General features: G+C 32.9%; 1 protein-coding gene and 1 long non-coding RNA gene across 2 annotated transcripts; one reads left to right on the top strand and one right to left on the bottom strand.

Annotated features, from left to right (window-relative positions):
* Positions 1 to 6: 6 nt before the first annotated feature.
* On the top strand, positions 7 to 1893 carry LOC136069949 (uncharacterized). The gene is made up of 2 exons (XR_010631150.1): positions 7 to 1323; positions 1578 to 1893. It is a non-coding gene; the product is annotated as an uncharacterized LOC136069949 (long non-coding RNA).
* Positions 1894 to 10726: 8833 nt separating this feature from the next.
* Positions 10727 to 18397, bottom strand: LOC111992114 (myrcene synthase, chloroplastic). Its single transcript, XM_024023924.2, has 7 exons — positions 18158 to 18397; positions 13348 to 13615; positions 12684 to 13059; positions 12308 to 12526; positions 11953 to 12091; positions 11596 to 11844; positions 10727 to 11029 (listed from the first exon to the last, which is right to left on the bottom strand). The coding sequence occupies exons 1-7, from the start codon at positions 18395 to 18397 to the stop codon at positions 10727 to 10729; spliced, it is 1794 nt and encodes a 597-aa protein (XP_023879692.2).
* Between the last annotated feature and the right edge of the window lie 466 nt (positions 18398 to 18863).

Here is an 18863-nt window from a genome sequence, read left to right as displayed (position 1 = left end):
TTATCAAAGTTACCAGTTTACAGTATATAGTAAGGGATGTGGTGGACATGCAACCAGTTTGACCAATGTGTTGGAAGACTGTTTTTTGAAACTTTAGCTTTAGGCTCAGTAATTAAGCAATCTTCGCTTAAAAAATCGTTCAAACAGCATTACACATTGTGCTTGAAATTTTAGCTTCACAATCAACCACTACGGTGAGCACGGTAATTTAATATATAGTTAGACAATCAATATAAATTTTTTTCCCTTCTAAATTTTTGTTGATAGTGTTAGCACAGAGATTTCAGCCTTTGGGTTGAGTAGTTTAAAAAAAATAGAACCAAGATAGTTTTGAAGATTATCAAATATGATAGCAAAAAGGAAAAAAAAAAAAAAGAAAAAAAGAAAAAAAAGAAAAAGAAAAATGCAATTGTGGTTCTTAAGAATAGCAGATTTGGTATTTGAAATTGTCATGTAAGATTTAGATTGGTGTGTTTCAAGCTTATATGTGGTTTTTATTTTTTTATTTTTTACTTAGGTTAGTTTGTTCTCGTCTTTTTTAATTCTTTAAGGGGTAATAACTTGGGCTTAATCACAAACATTAAGAAAGATCTCTTTGATTTCAACTTTGAATATGTTCCTTCATATCCTCGCACGAATTATGATACCTCAAATTAATACTTTCCCCTGACTTTTTGTTTCATAAATTTGTAACCATTTTTTGGTTTTAAACTTTTTTGTTGTCAAATGTTCTATAGTCTCATGGTTTAATTCGTTGTGGTTCCTAGGAATGGTAGATTGGTGTTCCAAATTGTCAACTTATAGATTTTATAGGGAAAAAAAAAAAGAATTTAAGAGATGAAATCTTGATTACATTACCGCAGGCCAAAATTGGTAGGTTTCAGATTTGGTGCGTTTCAAGTTTATATGTAGTGTTAAATTATTTACTTAGGTTAGTTTGTTTATGTGAATCTCCTTATTTTTGTAGGTTCTTACTTTGAGCAAATTAGTAAATGCTTTAGATATATTTACTTTTGCAGATTATTAGAGAGATCAGTAAACGGTGGATAATTAGGCCAAAACCGCATAACTCCACACCCCAAAGTGTACTTACCCAACACATAGTTCAAGCATAATTTTTATATTTACATTTAAATTTATTTACTTCACTAGGATGAACTTTTTACTTTACATTATATTTACATTTGAAATTTTAAAGGTATTTCTATTGTCTATGCAAGGTAACGAAAGGACTACATACTTTTTCTTAGTATCATGCATCTTGGAAATGTTTATTTTGTTAGTGAAAAAATGGGCTTAGATGAGTAGTTGGGCAGTTTCAAGGTAAAGTTTAATATGACATATCGAGTCTTATGTTAGTATGTAACCATTAGTCATAAACCAAAGATTTTGTCATCCACTATCATGCACATTAAATTAAGCAAGTTTTATTTAGATTGGGAGATGATGAGATATTCTTGAGGTTGGTTTGTATTTTTATAATTAAAATTGTCTTATCAAATTTAATGCCAAATTTGATGTCTAAATAGCTTTGATTTTTTTTTTTAAAATTATTTTTTATTATTATTTAAACTTAGGTTCATGGGTTCAATTTCTTTAGCTGAAGAAGTATTAAGATGAAGAATGTGAAACGAACAACAATCCTGCTTCCCCACCAATTTGCTTCCAAGGAAGGACGATCACACTATTCTCTTTAGCTGGATTCTTTTTTTTATTTTTTCCAATTGCTAAAAATATTTTTTCCTCCATCATAGTGGATGTTACAATTTTAGTTGTTTAGAATAAGCTTAAAAGAGAATCTATTTGTAAGACAACACATATTTTTATGGATAGCATACGGAGTGTTATATACATTTTAAATTTGAAATTCATACCAAGTATTATTTTTCAAAATTTATAAATTCAATTGCATTCACTACATACTTATTTAATTAAATTTATTTTAGTAAAAATTTTGAAACAAAATGTTTTCTACAAATATTTACCTAAAATTATTTGAATATATTTGCTTTCTTGGATTCTAATTATTTTTATATACAAAAATTTATTTGTGGACTCTTACAAATTTTTATTTTTTATTTTTTACTTTGTTAAAAATAGATGTATAGTTTTTTTTTCTTCGAAAATTCGAAAATACATGTACTTATGTAATTTCCGTGCATTTGCACGGGTATAAAAGCTAGTTGACATAATATTTGTAAGTTGTGATAAGGTGTGATAAAGTGAGTGTCTCTGAAAAAATTGCTCAAAATATCTTGAGGCTCTATTCCTACAGTATTATCAACCACAAAATACCGTCGAACCTGCCATACTATGGTCCTCTAGGTTTATTACTGTCAAATGATGTCAAATAAAGACAACTACGTAACCTTGTCCGCCACAAAATATTGTGGACTATCACTTTTCTAGAGATATGGGGTCTATAAATGGAGACGATGAATTGGATTGGATAATGAAGAGTATGTTATAATATTAAAATTTTAAAACGAAAATTAATGTTAGGAATTTTGATTGAACTATAAATACCTCTTTTAATCATACCATTTCTTTTTATGAGTAAAGAAAGAACAGAAGTGCACACTCACAATTAGTAGGAAAAGGTTGTCATCCAAAGGACTCCACTAATGAGATCTCATAGCAAGAAACTTGCTATTTATTGGAATCCACCAAAATATAATAGTTTGACAAAAAAGAAATTCTTCTTCTCACTATTAGGGTACATTTTTTTTATACCTATTTTTGTTTAAATACCGTCTATTTATTTTCAAACATCACCAACAAGTTATTGGGCTTCTCTAAATATTTTTGCCTATTATCATGCTAGCCCACAACTATTCTTCCTTCCACTATAAAATTGGGCTACAAATATAAAATATTATAAGACTCAGTATTTTTATAAAACCTATAATTTAGACTCATACCCAAATTATTTATTTTATCGAGCAAGTTAAAATCTCTTTCTTTTTAAAGCCCAATAATACTTTTGCTTAGCAATATTTAAAAAACTCACGGTTTAAATCCATGACAAAATAATTTTATCAGTGGAATTCAAATCTATAATCAAAACCCATAATTCAAATCTATGGCAAAACAATTTTATCAATGGAATTAAAATTCATAATCAAATCCATGATTCAATCTCACGGCAAATTATTTACTAAAAAGGCCAATTCTCATTGGCGATATCAAAAAGCCCAGTTCCCACTAGCAACATAAAAAAACTCAATTCTCATTAGCAATATCAAAAAACTTAGTTTTCATTTGCAATATCAAAAAACCCAATTCTCCTTGGCAACATCAAAAAGCCTAGTTCTCACTGGCAACATCAAAAAACGCAGTTCTCACTGGCAATATTGAAAAGCTCAGTTCTCACTGGCAATATCAAAAAGCCCAGTTCCCACTGATAACGTCAAAAAGCCTAATTTTCATTGACAACATTAAAAGCCAAGTTCTCACTGACAATATAAAAAAACTTAACTCATATTAATACTATTTAGTGAAAAACCTAATATTTTTAATACTTGGGAAATACCATATAATTGAATTACCTATACCCATAACTACAATTGTTTGTAAAAAGTTTGAATGCTCACATGTTTCCAAATTCATGGGAAATTATGATTATTCTATGGTCATTATTCATAATTCTATGATAATTATTCGTCCTACGAGCTCACCATTAAATTATGACATGATTATCAGGAACCATATACATTTCTTATGACATGGAATTCATCATTTCAAAGATAGTAAATATTATTTAAAATATTATTTTGAAATACTTAATGATAGGCCAAAAATTAATTGACCCCTTATGATGAATTAATTGATTAATTAGCCAAGTTTATTAATAAATCAAATTGACATGCAAACGCATGGTAGCACAAACAAATCACCAATTAAACTAAGTATGCAGTGGAAAATAAATTGACATGGTGATTTATTTACGAATGGGGAAAACTTATATGGCATAAACCCCACCGAGTGATTTTAAGGTCACCACTCTTGAGAATCCATTATTATCACAACAAGTGGTTACAATTAAAAGAATTCCAGTACCTTATACCAACCTACAGTTGAACCCTTACCCCAATACCCAATTGGATTTGTTCTGTAGTGACAATCTCTCCTTGTAATGCACGACTCCCAGTACGTGACTAATCACTTGCACGGATCCCAGTACGCGACTTCAATCACCAACTAGAGAAGGTTGTTGGCTGCAAAGTTTTTCAATGCATCACATGATGAAGGTCGAGAAGCTCCTTGATTACAAAATCCTTCGATGCACAAACACAGCAGTTTCTTCACAAGAAAGATGAACTTGGGCAAATTCTATCTTCGGTCACAATTTGCTTGAATAAAACTTTGCTCAATACTTGTGCAACTTGTGTCACCCTTGATGGCTCTTAAAATAATCATTTTATATGTTTAGGGTTGTGAGAAAAGAAATTCCAAACACATAATCACGGATTGGAGTCAAAAGAATACTAAAACTCTGTTTTTCATAAACCTCGACAAATACCTATCTGTTAAGCCACGGGCTGGAACAGCTCTATAGGTCTTGATAGATCTTAACTGTCGAGCTTTAATGAACAACACTTTTTACACTTGAATCTTAGACAGACTTGCATGGCTTCAACACTTGAATTTGAAACAAGGTTTCTTGAAGTATTAAACATATCCTAGATCTACCCAAATACAAGTAAATTGCGTTTTGTCAAAAAATTGGCCAATTATATAAAATAGTGACATATGTTCCTAATAAGTGAATCACATATGTCCTAACAAGTGAATCACATATGTCCTAACAATCTTCCACTTTGACAATTCGTAACAAAACCATAACAAACAAATGAACATATGAAAAAAGTCATAAATCACTCAACTCATACTCATTTGTTGAATACAATAAAATCTATCCTAACACAAACTCTTGAAAAACTTAGCAAGAAGAGAGTCTATGGCAAGAAAGACTTTAACAACCTGTATTTTTGAAACACTTTAAACAAAACTCATCAAGGCATCTTTGTGTGAAACAAAAATAATAGATTGCATACAAGATATAAGAAGCATGTGCATAAAGAGAGAAAAGAAATAACACATGTAAGGATAGGTGAAAAACAACATACATCAATATATAAAGAATATAAGTATAATGTATGTCAATAATGGTCACAAGACCCATGTACAAGATATAAATGTATCTAAAATGTAGAAAAAAAAATACAAATAATCCTCACTACATCCCTTAGTAAGAACACTCCCCTTGTCAAAAATCTCCTATATCACCTATGCTAGCCCTCCCCCTAACTATGACTACTCTCATAACCAAAACTACTCCGCCTTTTTGTCATGAGTAACAAAGGGTAAGAATGTCAAGTAGACACCTTGTCAGTGCCGGAAGAGCTAGCATCTCCATCTTTATTATCATCATTGTTGGAGTCGTCATCGTCCTCGTATGTCTCAGATGCCTCGGGAGGAGGAGAGAGAGACTCCACAAAGCCATCAAGGCGAGCTTGCCATCTAGCAATACGACCGACATGGGTGTTCACCTGACATAACTCATTAGTGAGAGTGTCAAGGTGAGCATCCATGCACTAAAGTTGTGCCATGATTGCATCTAGAGTCACACCACCCACTGAGGAAGAGGAAACAGAGGTGGATGGAGCTGAAGGAGTCAGAGTAGCTGTCGATCCAGACCGTCTCGAACATAGTTGCGCCTCACTGTGTTTAACGGTACCAACATTTATAGCACCCATGATAGGAAAGGGATCTGAAGAGGGAAAAGGAACAACAAAATGGCATAAAAGCCTCGTGATAACTGAAGGGAAGATGAGCTTATCTCGGGTCGCCGAATCCCTATAGACATTTATGATAGAAAGAATGAAGTGAGAAGAAAAATCTATGGTAAGACCCTCAATAAGGGAAAACAAAAATTGAGCACAAGACTTTGTGATAGAGTTATAGTGAGATAGAGGATGAAGAATGAAGGTCATAACCATGTTCAAAAACTGAGGGCCTTTCGCAAAGCCCTAATAGTAAGTGAATTGGTGCTCGTCCTAATCGGATGGACGCTCACAAAAAGCAGAAATGAGCTCGTCTTTAGACACTGTCCTAAGACGATCACAACCAGGGCAGTCAGGATGCTTTATCCTCAGGACACGGAGCATATCGGAGACAATCTTCGGTGTGACAACAATGCGTGTACCCTGAATGTGAGTAATGAAATGAGGTATTGAATAATTGAATTCATGCATGTTGGAGTAAAACTCCTGGATCAGCATGGATTTATACGTGATCGGGATATCACACAGTGATTCCCATCCCCTACTATAGATGACAGTTGGAAGGTTAGTGTCGGAAAAGTCTGACAAGATGACGTGGCGTTCCGAATGAATGCCTTGTCGGGAAAAGTTCTCAAAGAAGTTCGATCTGGCCTTCTCATCACGAAACTGAACAGAGAAAGGAGTAGTGTCAGCAGAAGAGGATGCCCTGGAATGAAAAGGGTTTTGGGATGGAGCAAATTTACGTTTAGGTGCCATAGAAGCAGATTTACGATTGGGTGCCATAGAAGCAGACTAACATAAACGGAGAGAGGGAGAGAGAGAGAGAGAGAAGACAATCAGAAAAGTCCCAAGCAGTTCAAATATATCAAAATATATTGAAAGGAGAGTACGTATGCATGAGAATGCATGAAAATGTGACATGCAAAAGAAATTGCATCATGGGCTCAGCCCATTCCAAATCTACCAGCACACAATCAGTTGCACACATCTAAATGCATGACAATATTATTATAATGCTCATGAGATGCAATGTATGAAGTTTTTAAGATTAAATCTTCAAAACATATCCAAAAATTTTACAAAAACCTCTTTGATTTTGAAAATCCCCAAAATTTTCGAAAAACCAAAAACTTAGGTTAAAAAGCATGAAATGCATGAAAAAGAGGGATTAGAGACTTACCAAGTAAGGAAAAACTTGATTAAGCTCAAAGAAACCTTGAGGAAGAGGATTAAGGTGAGAGAGAGAAGTTTTGGGAGGTGAAGAGGCTAGATAGATTGAGAAAGATCGAGAGAAATGAGTTCAGATTTGTGAGCACCCCTTATATAGCCCTTTAGTAATTCTCGACAGATCAAGAGGTGTCGAGGATCTGTCGAGATTTAAAGGGTTCGATAGAAACATCTATCGAGCATGTGTCTGAGACAAAATATGCTCGATGGATCGAGGTTGCTATCGAAGAGCTATTGAGAGGTTAGGAAGTTTCTCGATTGATCAACCCAGCTGTCGAGAGGTATCGAGATTGCGATTGAAAGCAACTGAAGAGCTCGATAGAAAAGCCAGGTGTTGAGAGGTATTGAGGATCTATCGAGATTGCTTTAAAACAGTTTTTCAAGAAGAGAAAAACACTGATATGAATGCAATCAAACATGCAACTCAACCAAGGATCCAAACAGCATTTTGAACTCTCAAAAACATCTCTCAACAATAAAAAGTTAAGCATTTTGATCCCAAAACAAATACACACACACACACACACACACACACACACACACACACACACTAAACAAGTCTAACCAATTTTATATTTCAAAATAAGTCAAGACAATTTAGTGAGCATACATGAACACATGTAAACCTTGTGATGGCCAAATCACATTATACCTGCACATGTATCAAGAGTAGCAAATAATATTGCGTGTTGTGTGTGAAAAACATTGCAAGATTGCATAAGTGTCTATACGTTACGACGATTTGAGATATGAGAAAATTACTTTAACTCACACACAATCATAACTGTTTGATGGGACTATCACCTTCGAGGTACATCTTATAACTCCCACATCTCCTAAAAGACACGCTTGCAATCATATATAAAGCATTTTCATTCTTTTTGCTTTTTATTTTCTTTGCATATTTTTCTTTTTGAGCAAATCATGCATGGGTATATAAGAGAGAGAAAAGAAATACCCAATGATGTTAAGTATTTGACATTCCAATTTTGCTATGCCGAAGCATACAAATGTCATTGACATTGCACTTTTGCTATGTTGAAGCATATGGATGTCATTTTATGATTGGCGGGCAGCAGTTGTGAGATGGTTATTTATGCTTTCCTCTTAAGATTTTCTAGTCCTTTTCGTCAAAAAGAGTGATAGAGTATTAAGTACAAGAGATAACTTAATCTTACTCATTACAAATACGAGCCACAAAGCTCACTTGCTTAGTTGTGCATTGAGATGCTCATCTAAGCTACATACTTTTGAAACTGATAGATAGTGGTTAGGTTGAATTGTAATTAGGGCTTCAATTTGTAATTGAGCTATTTTTACCTTGAGCATTTTATTCCGTGTAATGTGTTTTGTCACGGATTGCCAAAGGAGGAGATTGTTAGGTTCTAAGACTTTAGGAACTAATATATTAAAACTTCAATATGTATTATGTTGGCAAACCATGATCAAAACATAGAGTCTAGATTTAAGTTTGCTTAAGTGTGGTTTTATGTAAAATTGGAATCGAGTGATTGCAGGATTTATTGGTCAAAATCTACAAGGCTCGATCGATCGAAAATTAGACTTGATCGATCAGAACTCGTGCAGGTTTAATTTTCTGCAGAAATTCCAATTCAGCCTAAGCCCATATGACATGTAGGGTTAAGTGTTTTACTTCATGTATAAAAGCAAAAACCCTAACTACATTTTAGAAGTCTTTGATGAGTTGTGTATTGAATCTTTTGTGAGGTCTAGAGGTGTTTACCTTCATACACACACTTTGAACTATTGAGATCAAGATTCACATCAAGAACTTGATGGTTGCTTCAATTGCTGCATAAAGAACTTTAAAGAAGATCTTAAACTTTTGAGTGGAGTCTCAAAGTCACAAGTAGGTGAACTTGTGGTTGCTGTAGATCAAAGAAATATGTAGTCCGTAGACTCAAAGTTGTCACGTGGTAGTAAGTTTTCTACACAAGGTGGCAATGGGATGTTAGTGGTCTATGTCTTATTGTTCAAATTTCAATTCTTTCATAGTGGATCTGTTTTTACCTCGAGGATAACTAGGTTAAATCATTCTCAGGTTTTACTTGTTAGGTTTTTCTGGGTCATCATATCGTGGTGTTCTTTATTTTTTCGCATTATTTACATGATATGATATTATTGTGTTAACCTAGATCTGCATAATTTATCTAAATAATAACTTTGCTAAATAACTAGGTTAATCAACTTGTGTTAAGGGGTCTAAAAATGTACACTCTCTATGGTAGGTGGCAGGTTGACTTGTGACTGTGAGCAAGATTATGGATTTGCTAGGAACACATTTATGAGAAACATGCGATATATGTGTTCGGTTTTTGTTTTTGTTTTGTTTTTTTTTTTTGTTTTTTGTTTTGTTTTGTTTTATTTTTTTTGTTTTTGTTTTTGTTTTATTTTTTGTTTTGTTTTGTTTTTATTTTTGTTTTTATTTATTTTTATTTATTTTTTTATTAAGTCAGGCCAAACAGTATTGCAGACGTAATTAACTTAACAGCCATTAAACCCACTCATCAAAGGAGAAAAAAAAACGTTATTAAAGAAATATATCGTCCAAAGTAAAAGGAATGGGAAAAAAAATTTTGGCTACAATTTTGGATAGTAAAATTGTTAAGTTAAAATTTTCATATATGCATTCTTACATATAAATAATTAATATAATGTCAATCTTTGTTTAGGGGAATGGGCTGAATAAGTAATGACAATATTCGGTCCTTAGTTTCACGGTTCCCATGACCATGTCCATCTCCGTGCTGGTACATGCACTGGGCCATCCTTGCAAGGTTCAATGCAATTTCAATAAATATATGAGAGAAGGGAGAACTCGCAACTCGGTCTTCATTCATTTTCTTCCATGTTGCACTAATCAAATTCTTTATATACTCACGGGCATCTTCTTCACTTGCACCGGTTTCATTCATGTAACACTGGATTGCTTTTGGGACATCACCTCTTTTTAACTCATCCTGAGTTTTTACACATATATATAAATGGATGTTAGCCTATGTTAGTGCAAAGTATTAAAGGATTCATGATGAAACTCTTAAGATTCTGTAGTTTGTGAATAAGGAACCTTGTGAAATTAATGGATAATCCATTGTTTAAAAAAAAAAAAAAANGTTCTTTATTTTTTCGCATTATTTACATGATATGATATTATTGTGTTAACCTAGATCTGCATAATTTATCTAAATAATAACTTTGCTAAATAACTAGGTTAATCAACTTGTGTTAAGGGGTCTAAAAATGTACACTCTCTATGGTAGGTGGCAGGTTGACTTGTGACTGTGAGCAAGATTATGGATTTGCTAGGAACACATTTATGAGAAACATGCGATATATGTGTTCGGTTTTTGTTTTTGTTTTGTTTTTTTTTTTTGTTTTTTTGTTTTGTTTTGTTTTATTTTTTTTGTTTTTGTTTTTGTTTTATTTTTTTGTTTTGTTTTGTTTTTATTTTTGTTTTTATTTATTTTTATTTATTTTTTTATTAAGTCAGGCCAAACAGTATTGCAGACGTAATTAACTTAACAGCCATTAAACCCACTCATCAAAGGAGAAAAAAAAACGTTATTAAAGAAATATATCGTCCAAAGTAAAAGGAATGGGAAAAAAAAATTTTGGCTACAATTTTGGATAGTAAAATTGTTAAGTTAAAATTTTCATATATGCATTCTTACATATAAATAATTAATATAATGTCAATCTTTGTTTAGGGGAATGGGCTGAATAAGTAATGACAATATTCGGTCCTTAGTTTCACGGTTCCCATGACCATGTCCATCTCCGTGCTGGTACATGCACTGGGCCATCCTTGCAAGGTTCAATGCAATTTCAATAAATATATGAGAGAAGGGAGAACTCGCAACTCGGTCTTCATTCATTTTCTTCCATGTTGCACTAATCAAATTCTTTATATACTCACGGGCATCTTCTTCACTTGCACCGGTTTCATTCATGTAACACTGGATTGCTTTTGGGACATCACCTCTTTTTAACTCATCCTGAGTTTTTACATATATATATAAATGGATGTTAGCCTATGTTAGTGCAAAGTATTAAAGGATTCATGATGAAACTCTTAAGATTGTGTAGTTTGGGAATAAGGAACCTTGTGAAATTAATGGATAATCCATTGTTTAAAAAAAAAAAAAAACAAATCATTCTTTCTCTAAAGTTTAAATTAGTAAAGGTAATTCTAACATAAAGGCACCCCATATACTCCGTTTAAACTTCATTTTCTTTCCTTTGTGTGTGTGTGTATGTTTCTAAAAAAAATTTAATAAGAGTAGTTTTGAAAACGTGTATATTTTTAATTAGAAGTTAGTACATTAAATGATGTTCTTTTAAAATGTTAGATTGTCTAAAGAGGACTAACAAGATAGGAGGGAGGAAGCATTTGCTTGTTTCTATACTACCCTGTAATTTCAAATTTAAATGACATTGCTTATATGTGTGGATGGTGGCAGTCCCTTCCTTTGTTTAGCACCAATTGTTGTTATACAGTAATGCTTGATTTATTGACTATCAATTACTTTTCTTTCAACAAATTTTTTGAAAGTTAACATACCGTAGATGTTCCAAGATCATCTGCAAGTCGTAAAATTGTTGATGACCAACGGATTATGTTGGGGTACTCTTCTAGGCAATCCAAGGCTTCCTTTGTAATTGGATTTGTGACTAAAAAATAAGCATGCACTAGTATAGTTGGTGCTGATATTGAAATCCATGCATTCTCAATGTATTCTTGTAGACTCGGTCTATATTTGTTGTAGTACCACTTTGCCTCCACCAAATAAGATCTACATAAATCTATCCACTGCAAATTTATTGTGGAAAGATGAATTAGGGGTAGTATAACACAAGGTATTCAAGAAAAAAAAATGTTGAGAATAAATATTGATGAATTTAGAAGTCAATTCCATACCGCTTTTCTGAGGTATTCAATGATGTGGAATCTTTGTTCCTTCATAGTATCCAAAGCCATTTCATTAACTGAATTATGTAGAGTAAGGAAACATATCTTCATATAATCTGGGAGTTGATCCATTGCATTGATATCCCATCTGGTATCATACAATGTAGCCACAAGTGATCTATATGTTAAGATAGTGTTCAAGCAAATGAGGCATAGTGTCATAAAACTAATAATTATTTTACGTATTTGGCATATGCACCATTCCTATTATAGCATGTGAACCTCATAATTGTGAGACCCACGTATTATGAGAGCAGTGATATATATGTTAGATGCATGAGATGCCTTCTCCATTAATACAAACCTTTCAACAACATCTGTGAAGAGCTCAAGTTCATCCAAAGTTCCATATACATCATAAACATCATCAATTGTTGTTATCAGTGCAAAGACCTTGGTAAACATTCTCCTACAATATCCAAATTGAGGCTGAAATATTAATCCCACTGTCCAAAAGAAATTCTCCACCACTCTATCCCTCGCAAAACTCAAATTTTCTGCAAGGCCCGTGCTCTTCCACCACCTTTGTATGAATCGAAAAAGAACAATTGAGCGTTAGAATTATAGTAATTAATGCACTTTGGCACATTTCAATTAGGTAAAGCAAACAATAGCATAAAATTTTAGGCTATAAATTATTTGATATTTATTTCTCCTGATGCCATGAGATAGAATGTTACGTTGACGCTTGTTTTAGATCTGCTTGGTGGGCTGCTTGTACAATGTTGAAATCCAATTCTGCAAACTCAAGCAAGATAGGGTTCACGTCTTGATTATGTCTATATATGTCAATGAACCATCTTGCTTCCAACCTAAGCATCCTCCAATGCAGTGGGAGCTCCAAGGAATGGTTTACTATAGCAGCAAGATTTTTTTCTTTATTCTGCTTAACGTATTCTTCTAGATGTTTGGTTGAGAAATCTCTTGCTTCTTCCAAGATATTTTCACCTTCTATCAAAAAGAATGAGGCTTCATATAAGGATAGCATGCCCTTGGTATCCTCACAAAGGCATGCCTTGAAACTCCCTCTCTCATCCTTGAAACTATTGAAAACTTCTGCAATGAGCAACACCAGAGTGTTAACATAAATGACAGGTTAGGCATAAGGGTAAAAAATTAAGTCTATACATTAGGTTTCCAATTAAATTCAATAAGTTGCATTGACCAATTCAACGCAACTAGTATTATATTTTTCAAGTAGAGTTAAATTCAACCACATGATTTATTAGTTAATGCAATCACATGGTTAAATTTAATGAAGAACTTAAGTTGTAGTGCCTAAAGAACTGAATCCAACTTTCAATATCCACCTGTGATTTTTTTTTTTGTTAGATCCTCAAATACCTTGAGAGACACTATATCCATGCTGTCTTAGGAGTCTAAATTTAAGAGCTGTGGCATACAAATTCTCCGCCTTCCACGTATCACCACCATGATCATTATTGTACACACCATCTAATATTCTTTTAATTTCTTCTTCAAAGTGATAAGATATTCCTAGTCTTTGCAAGATTTCTATCAACTCAAGTTGCTCGAGAGGGTTCACCACTTTGTGAAGCATCATCCTCACTTGTTCCTTCAACACATTAATTTGTCTAGTGCACGTTTCCCCCTACATCACAATTTTTCATCAACAAAGTCTATTCAGTTCCAGTAATAGCTACTACTAGTACTATTAAAAAACTTACAAAGAAATGCTACTAACACCCTAGCATATATTTAGAAACCCCATAATCAAATTTTATGGCTTAATCACTTTTAATCCTAAACTACCAATTAGTTTAATTAATGTATGTGATTAACCAAATTTCATATTGCAAACATAACCATACATGAACTAAACCATATAAAGAAAACAATATGAAAATGCAGAAAAATAAACCAAACCATGCTAAACACGAAGAAGTGTTTAGGAAGACGAAAACCCATGCACCCGGGCAGAAAAAATCTCCCCCCCCCCCCAATAACACAACCAGGAAATCTCCATTAGCATGAATAGTTGCAATATATGAAAGACTATGAACCCCCAAGCTCATATCCCCTTATAATCTCCCCCCCCCCCCCATAACACAACCAGGAAATCTCCATTAGCATGAATAGTTGCAATATATGAAAGACTATGAACCCCCAAGCTCATATCCCCTTATAAAATTGTGCCCTTCAAGTCCTAGTTAGCAACTGACTTCACAAAGCCCTTTTTTGATCTAGTTGACCAGAGACACCATTGTTGGGCCGCCAACAAAAAGCCACCAAAAGATTTGAATTTGAAATGACCCCAAAGATTTCCAAACTTTCAACACAACTCAAAACAGTTTGTATTTGGTGAATGAGGGAAGGTTAAAAATTTCTCTCATTGATGGAATAATGGTCAAAGAAATAGAGAAGAGAGGTTCATAGAAGATTTAGCTCTAGGCTAAGGCTATCTCTTTTTCTACAATGTTGGATATCATGAAATGAGATCTCTTAAGATCTATATAATCATATCACTCTCTAGCTAGTCTAGCATGTACAAGATATAAGTTTTGGCTTATATGAAAAAACTAGAAAAACATATCAAGAAAAAAAATAGAACATTCTATCTGCATGCTATTTGCATCCTGATCGTTCTCAGACATCCCTCATTATTATCTACCAAAAATCTATCTACCAAAATTCATAAAAGTGCGCTTTCTTGGTTTAGAACCTAGGCGCAGCCGGTCAGAGTTAGAGCTAAAATTTGTATTTGTAACCTTCCCCTCACAACAGTTTGTATTTGGTGAATGAGGGGAAGGTTACAAAATTCTCTCAATGATGTAATAATGGTGGAAGAAATGGAGAAGAGAGGTTCATAGAAGATTTAGCTCTAGGCCAAGACTATCTCTTTTTCTACGTTGTTGCATGGGATGAAATGTGCTATCTTAACGTCTATATAATCATATCACACTCTCTATCTAGTCTAGCATGCACAAGATATGAGTTTTGGATTATACGAAAAAATTAGAAAAGCATATCAAGAAAAAACAGAACATTCTATCTGCTTGCTAGTTGCGACTGCTTGATCGTTCTTAGACATCCCTCATTATTATCTACCAAACCTGAGCACAACCGGTCAAAGTTAGAGCTAAAGTCTAACCACTAAGCTACAACTGCATGTTGATGCTTGACAATAAAAAAGAAAATACTTGAAGTAAACTTAGCACAATTCATTTTTTTTTTTTTTTTTGAAAACTACTTAACACAATTCTATTCTACTGAATTAAACTATCTATCTCTAAAAAAGAACATATAAAAAAAAATTATAATTAAAATCCTTCAAAGATATTCTACTTTACTTCAAAAATTAATCATAACTTTAAATGTTTTCATGTTTTATTATTTTATTTTATTAATTTTCTTATTTAATTTGTAAAATATGCTTGAAAATTATTAAATTTCCCTCATACATATAGATATATTAATTAGTCAATTTTGCTAATTTTATAAATTTAATATCTGTATTTGAGTTTTAATTAAGGGTAAATTATAAAGTTAGTCCCTATTATTTCCATCCAATGTCAATTCAGTCCCTAACCTTTTAATTGTGTCAATTTAATCACTAACTTTTTCAATGTCGTGTCAATTTAGTTCATGTCGTTATCTTTGGTTGAATAATGCTGATGTATCAAATGAAATAGTAAAAAATTATTTTTACTGTTGGCAGGTCTACGTGATGATTCTATAATATCTGGAAAGTAAAAAAGAGTAGTAGCAAATCACTCGTTTGCAAAGGGATCTGAGGCACAAGGTAGTGCAAGTTTGATCCTAGTGGACTAATTCAGATTTTTTGGGCTGGTTTCTAGAACTATTTAGTGAGAAGAATCAGATCTGTGTGTAGATTTTAATTTGGGGTTTTTTTTTTTTTTTAAAAAAAAAAAGGCAAAACTATAATGTTGGTCCATCAAGTTTCAATTGAGTATAATTGGTCTGTCAAGTTTAAAAAATGAGTTGTATTAGTCATTTTACTAGCCACTGTTAATGGTGTTACTTATGTGACTAACGGAACAATGACTTGACATTTTTTTTATGACATGACATTTTTTAATTAAAAAAATTAAAATAACCAGTTTCAACCTAAGATTTTAGCAAACTAAGAGCATCTCCAACAGGTTCGGTATCCAGGAATATTAGCTAAAATTTGGAGAATTTGAGCACTATTCATGCTCCAGCAGATTCGGCAAACCTGAATTTTTTTTTGGCTCATGAACAGTAACCCTTCAAGTCTGATGGGCTACTGTTCATTAGCTATTGAATTTCTTAGATTAAAAAATTAAGCCAGCTACTTCTCATATCAATTCTTTCCCTCCCCTCTCCTCCGTTTTTTTTTTTTTTTTTTTTTTTTTTTTTTTTTTTTTTTTTTTTCTCTCTCATTCTCTCTGTTTCTCACATAATCCAAACACAAAACAAAATCAAATTCTTAAAATAAAGTTGAATCAGAACAAGCAAAAATGAAAAAAAAAAAAAATTCATAACAATTCTCTCTCAAACATCTCTAAAACTCAAGCATAATCAAAATACAACTCAAAAACATAATCTTAAAATTAATCAAACCATAACAATAAAAGCTAAAAAAAAAAAAAAAGACACATGCTATCTACCATCTGGGCTGTGTCGGGAGGAAGATGAGCGGCGGCGGCGAAGCGGAAGGCATGGCGGCACAAAGAGCGGAGTGAAGGCGTTCTGGAATGAAGTAGAAACCATCTTTCTCTTTCTACCTCTTTCTCCTTTTCTTATCACAGAGAGAGTTGGATAATGCTTTGGAATCAAGTAGAAAAAGAAAAAGAAAAAATAGAGAAAGAGAGCTGGAGAAAGAAAGAGAGAGTTCTGGAATGAAGTGGAACCTAGAAAGTAGGGAAAATAAAGGAGAGGGTGAAGATAAGGGTATACGTGTGTGGTGGAGAAAAATCAAGAGAAAAGAAAAAGAAAAAGAAAAAAAAGGAAATGTATGGCCGGGTTGAAAGAAACAAAGAAAAAATACCATTTAGAAATTCTATTACAATATTTTTACAATAAATTTTAAGTAATATATTGTTATTAGTTAATATTGGTGAGTAAAAATATAATTTCAGTGGTAGGTTCAAATTAGAACTAGTAACAACTTTCCACATAAATTTTGTTGCGAAAATATTGCAAAAAATGTTATAAATATAACACTTTTTATTAAAAAATATAATTGTTGAGAATAAATATAGGAAGAATAAATGATGATAAAGAATGAATAAAGAAATAATATTTAAATGAGATAGAGAATGAGATAGAGAATCTGTTGGAAGTGTATTTGAAAAAGTGAGTAGGCAAAAGCTAAATGACACTGTTCATTAGCCAAACAGTACAAAAATTTGGCTAATTTGCTGGAGATGCTCTAACCTGGTTGCAATTTGAAGCCATCAATGTCTTAGGTGGAAACTAGTTATTTTAATTTTTAATTAAAAAATGCCATGTCATTAAAAAAAATACCAAGTCATTGTTCCGTTAGCCAATTAAGTAACACCACTAACGGCAGCTAGTAAAATGACTAATACAACACATTTTTTAAACTTGACAGACCAATTATGCTTAGTTGAAACTTGAGGGATTAATTGCTTACGTAGGGTAAACTTGAAGGACTAACATTGTAGTTTCGCCTTTTTTTCATTTATTTTTATTTTTATAATCTGACTTGTCGGGTTAGTTGGTAGTTGGCCTGGCATGGAAAATAGTTTTTTACTATTTTGTTTGACATATCAGCTTTTTTTCATTCAAGGGATAATGATAGGAATTAAATTAACAATACTAAACATGTTAGGGATCAAATTGACATAATTGAAAACTTAAGGACCAAATTGACATTTGGTGTAAAGGATAGAGACTAACTTTGTAATTTACATTTTAATTAATTATTAAAATAATTATGACATCATCGTGATTTGACCTAAGTTGGTTCAACTTTAAAAACCTTAAACCTCTCACTTTACTGATTCTTCGAATGGTCCAGGTCTAAAAACCATAAGTTTGACTAAGCTCATGTACTTTCTACTAAAATATATTTTGACCCAAAAAAACATACTAAAATGAGAGAAGGAATACCTAAAACTTTGTCACTTAACTAAGCCAATAAATGTTAACACTGACTAAAGTAACAATAACAAAATGTACGCACCACATATTCAATCCTTAGGGACTCAATGTAATCATGGCTCCAAATGGAAGGTTGGTAATTTGCTGATCTCCGCAAAATATCGGGACTAGTTGAAACTTTGTTGGCGGCCATGCATTGGACAGGACGAGCAAGGTAGCCATTTCTGGTCCTGGATGTTACAAGTAAGATGGGATCTTTAGATGAGACAGGTACTCTACTGAAATTGTACATAGGGAGTGAGGTAAGTAGTTTAAGAGCCATTGTGAAGCTTAGTTGCTTACTATGGTTTTTGTGTGGAACTAATGGGTTACTTGGGAACATTTACTTCAGATATACTCCTTTATATACCTCCCTGGGAGGTTATCACGTTTGCTTTAAGAACAAGAAAAATATCCAAGGAATTCAGAGGGATACAATCAATCCATAATTGACGGTGATTCTAAATGTGTGGTTGATAGAATCTCATAAGGCTTCAGGCGAGCCATCTAGAAGATTTTTCTGGTGGTCGAAGATTTTAATTTTTAAAGCATAAGCTGTAAGAACAAGAAAAATCTGTGATTGATAAGGAATTCACAAAATATCGTCAGATACAAGAAAAATATCCAAGGAATTCAGAGGGATACAATCAATCTATAATTGACAGTGATTCTAAAGGTGTGGTTGATAGAATCTCGTACGGCTTCTGGCCGGCCATCTAGATGATTCTTCTGGTAGTCGAAGATTTTTA

The sequence above is a fragment of the Quercus suber genome, unplaced genomic scaffold (genome assembly GCF_002906115.3).
Source record: "Quercus suber isolate HL8 unplaced genomic scaffold, Cork oak 2.0 scaffold_199, whole genome shotgun sequence".
NCBI lineage: Eukaryota > Viridiplantae > Streptophyta > Magnoliopsida > Fagales > Fagaceae > Quercus > Quercus suber.
Note: the sequence above shows the minus strand (reverse complement) of the source record. Positions and strands in the feature narration are given on the sequence as shown.

Excerpts from the sequence above, each read along its gene's own strand:
- LOC111992114 (XM_024023924.2), bottom strand. The coding sequence starts at position 18,397 with ATGGCTCTTAAACTACTTACCTCACTCCCTATGTACAATTTCAGTAGA. Across the intron at positions 12,092-12,307 it reads TTCACAGATGTTGTTGAAAG|ATGGGATATCAATGCAATGG; the intron begins GTTTGTATTAAT and ends GTATGATACCAG. Across the intron at positions 11,030-11,595 it reads ATGATCTTGGAACATCTACG|GATGAGTTAAAAAGAGGTGA; the intron begins GTATGTTAACTT and ends GTAAAAACTCAG.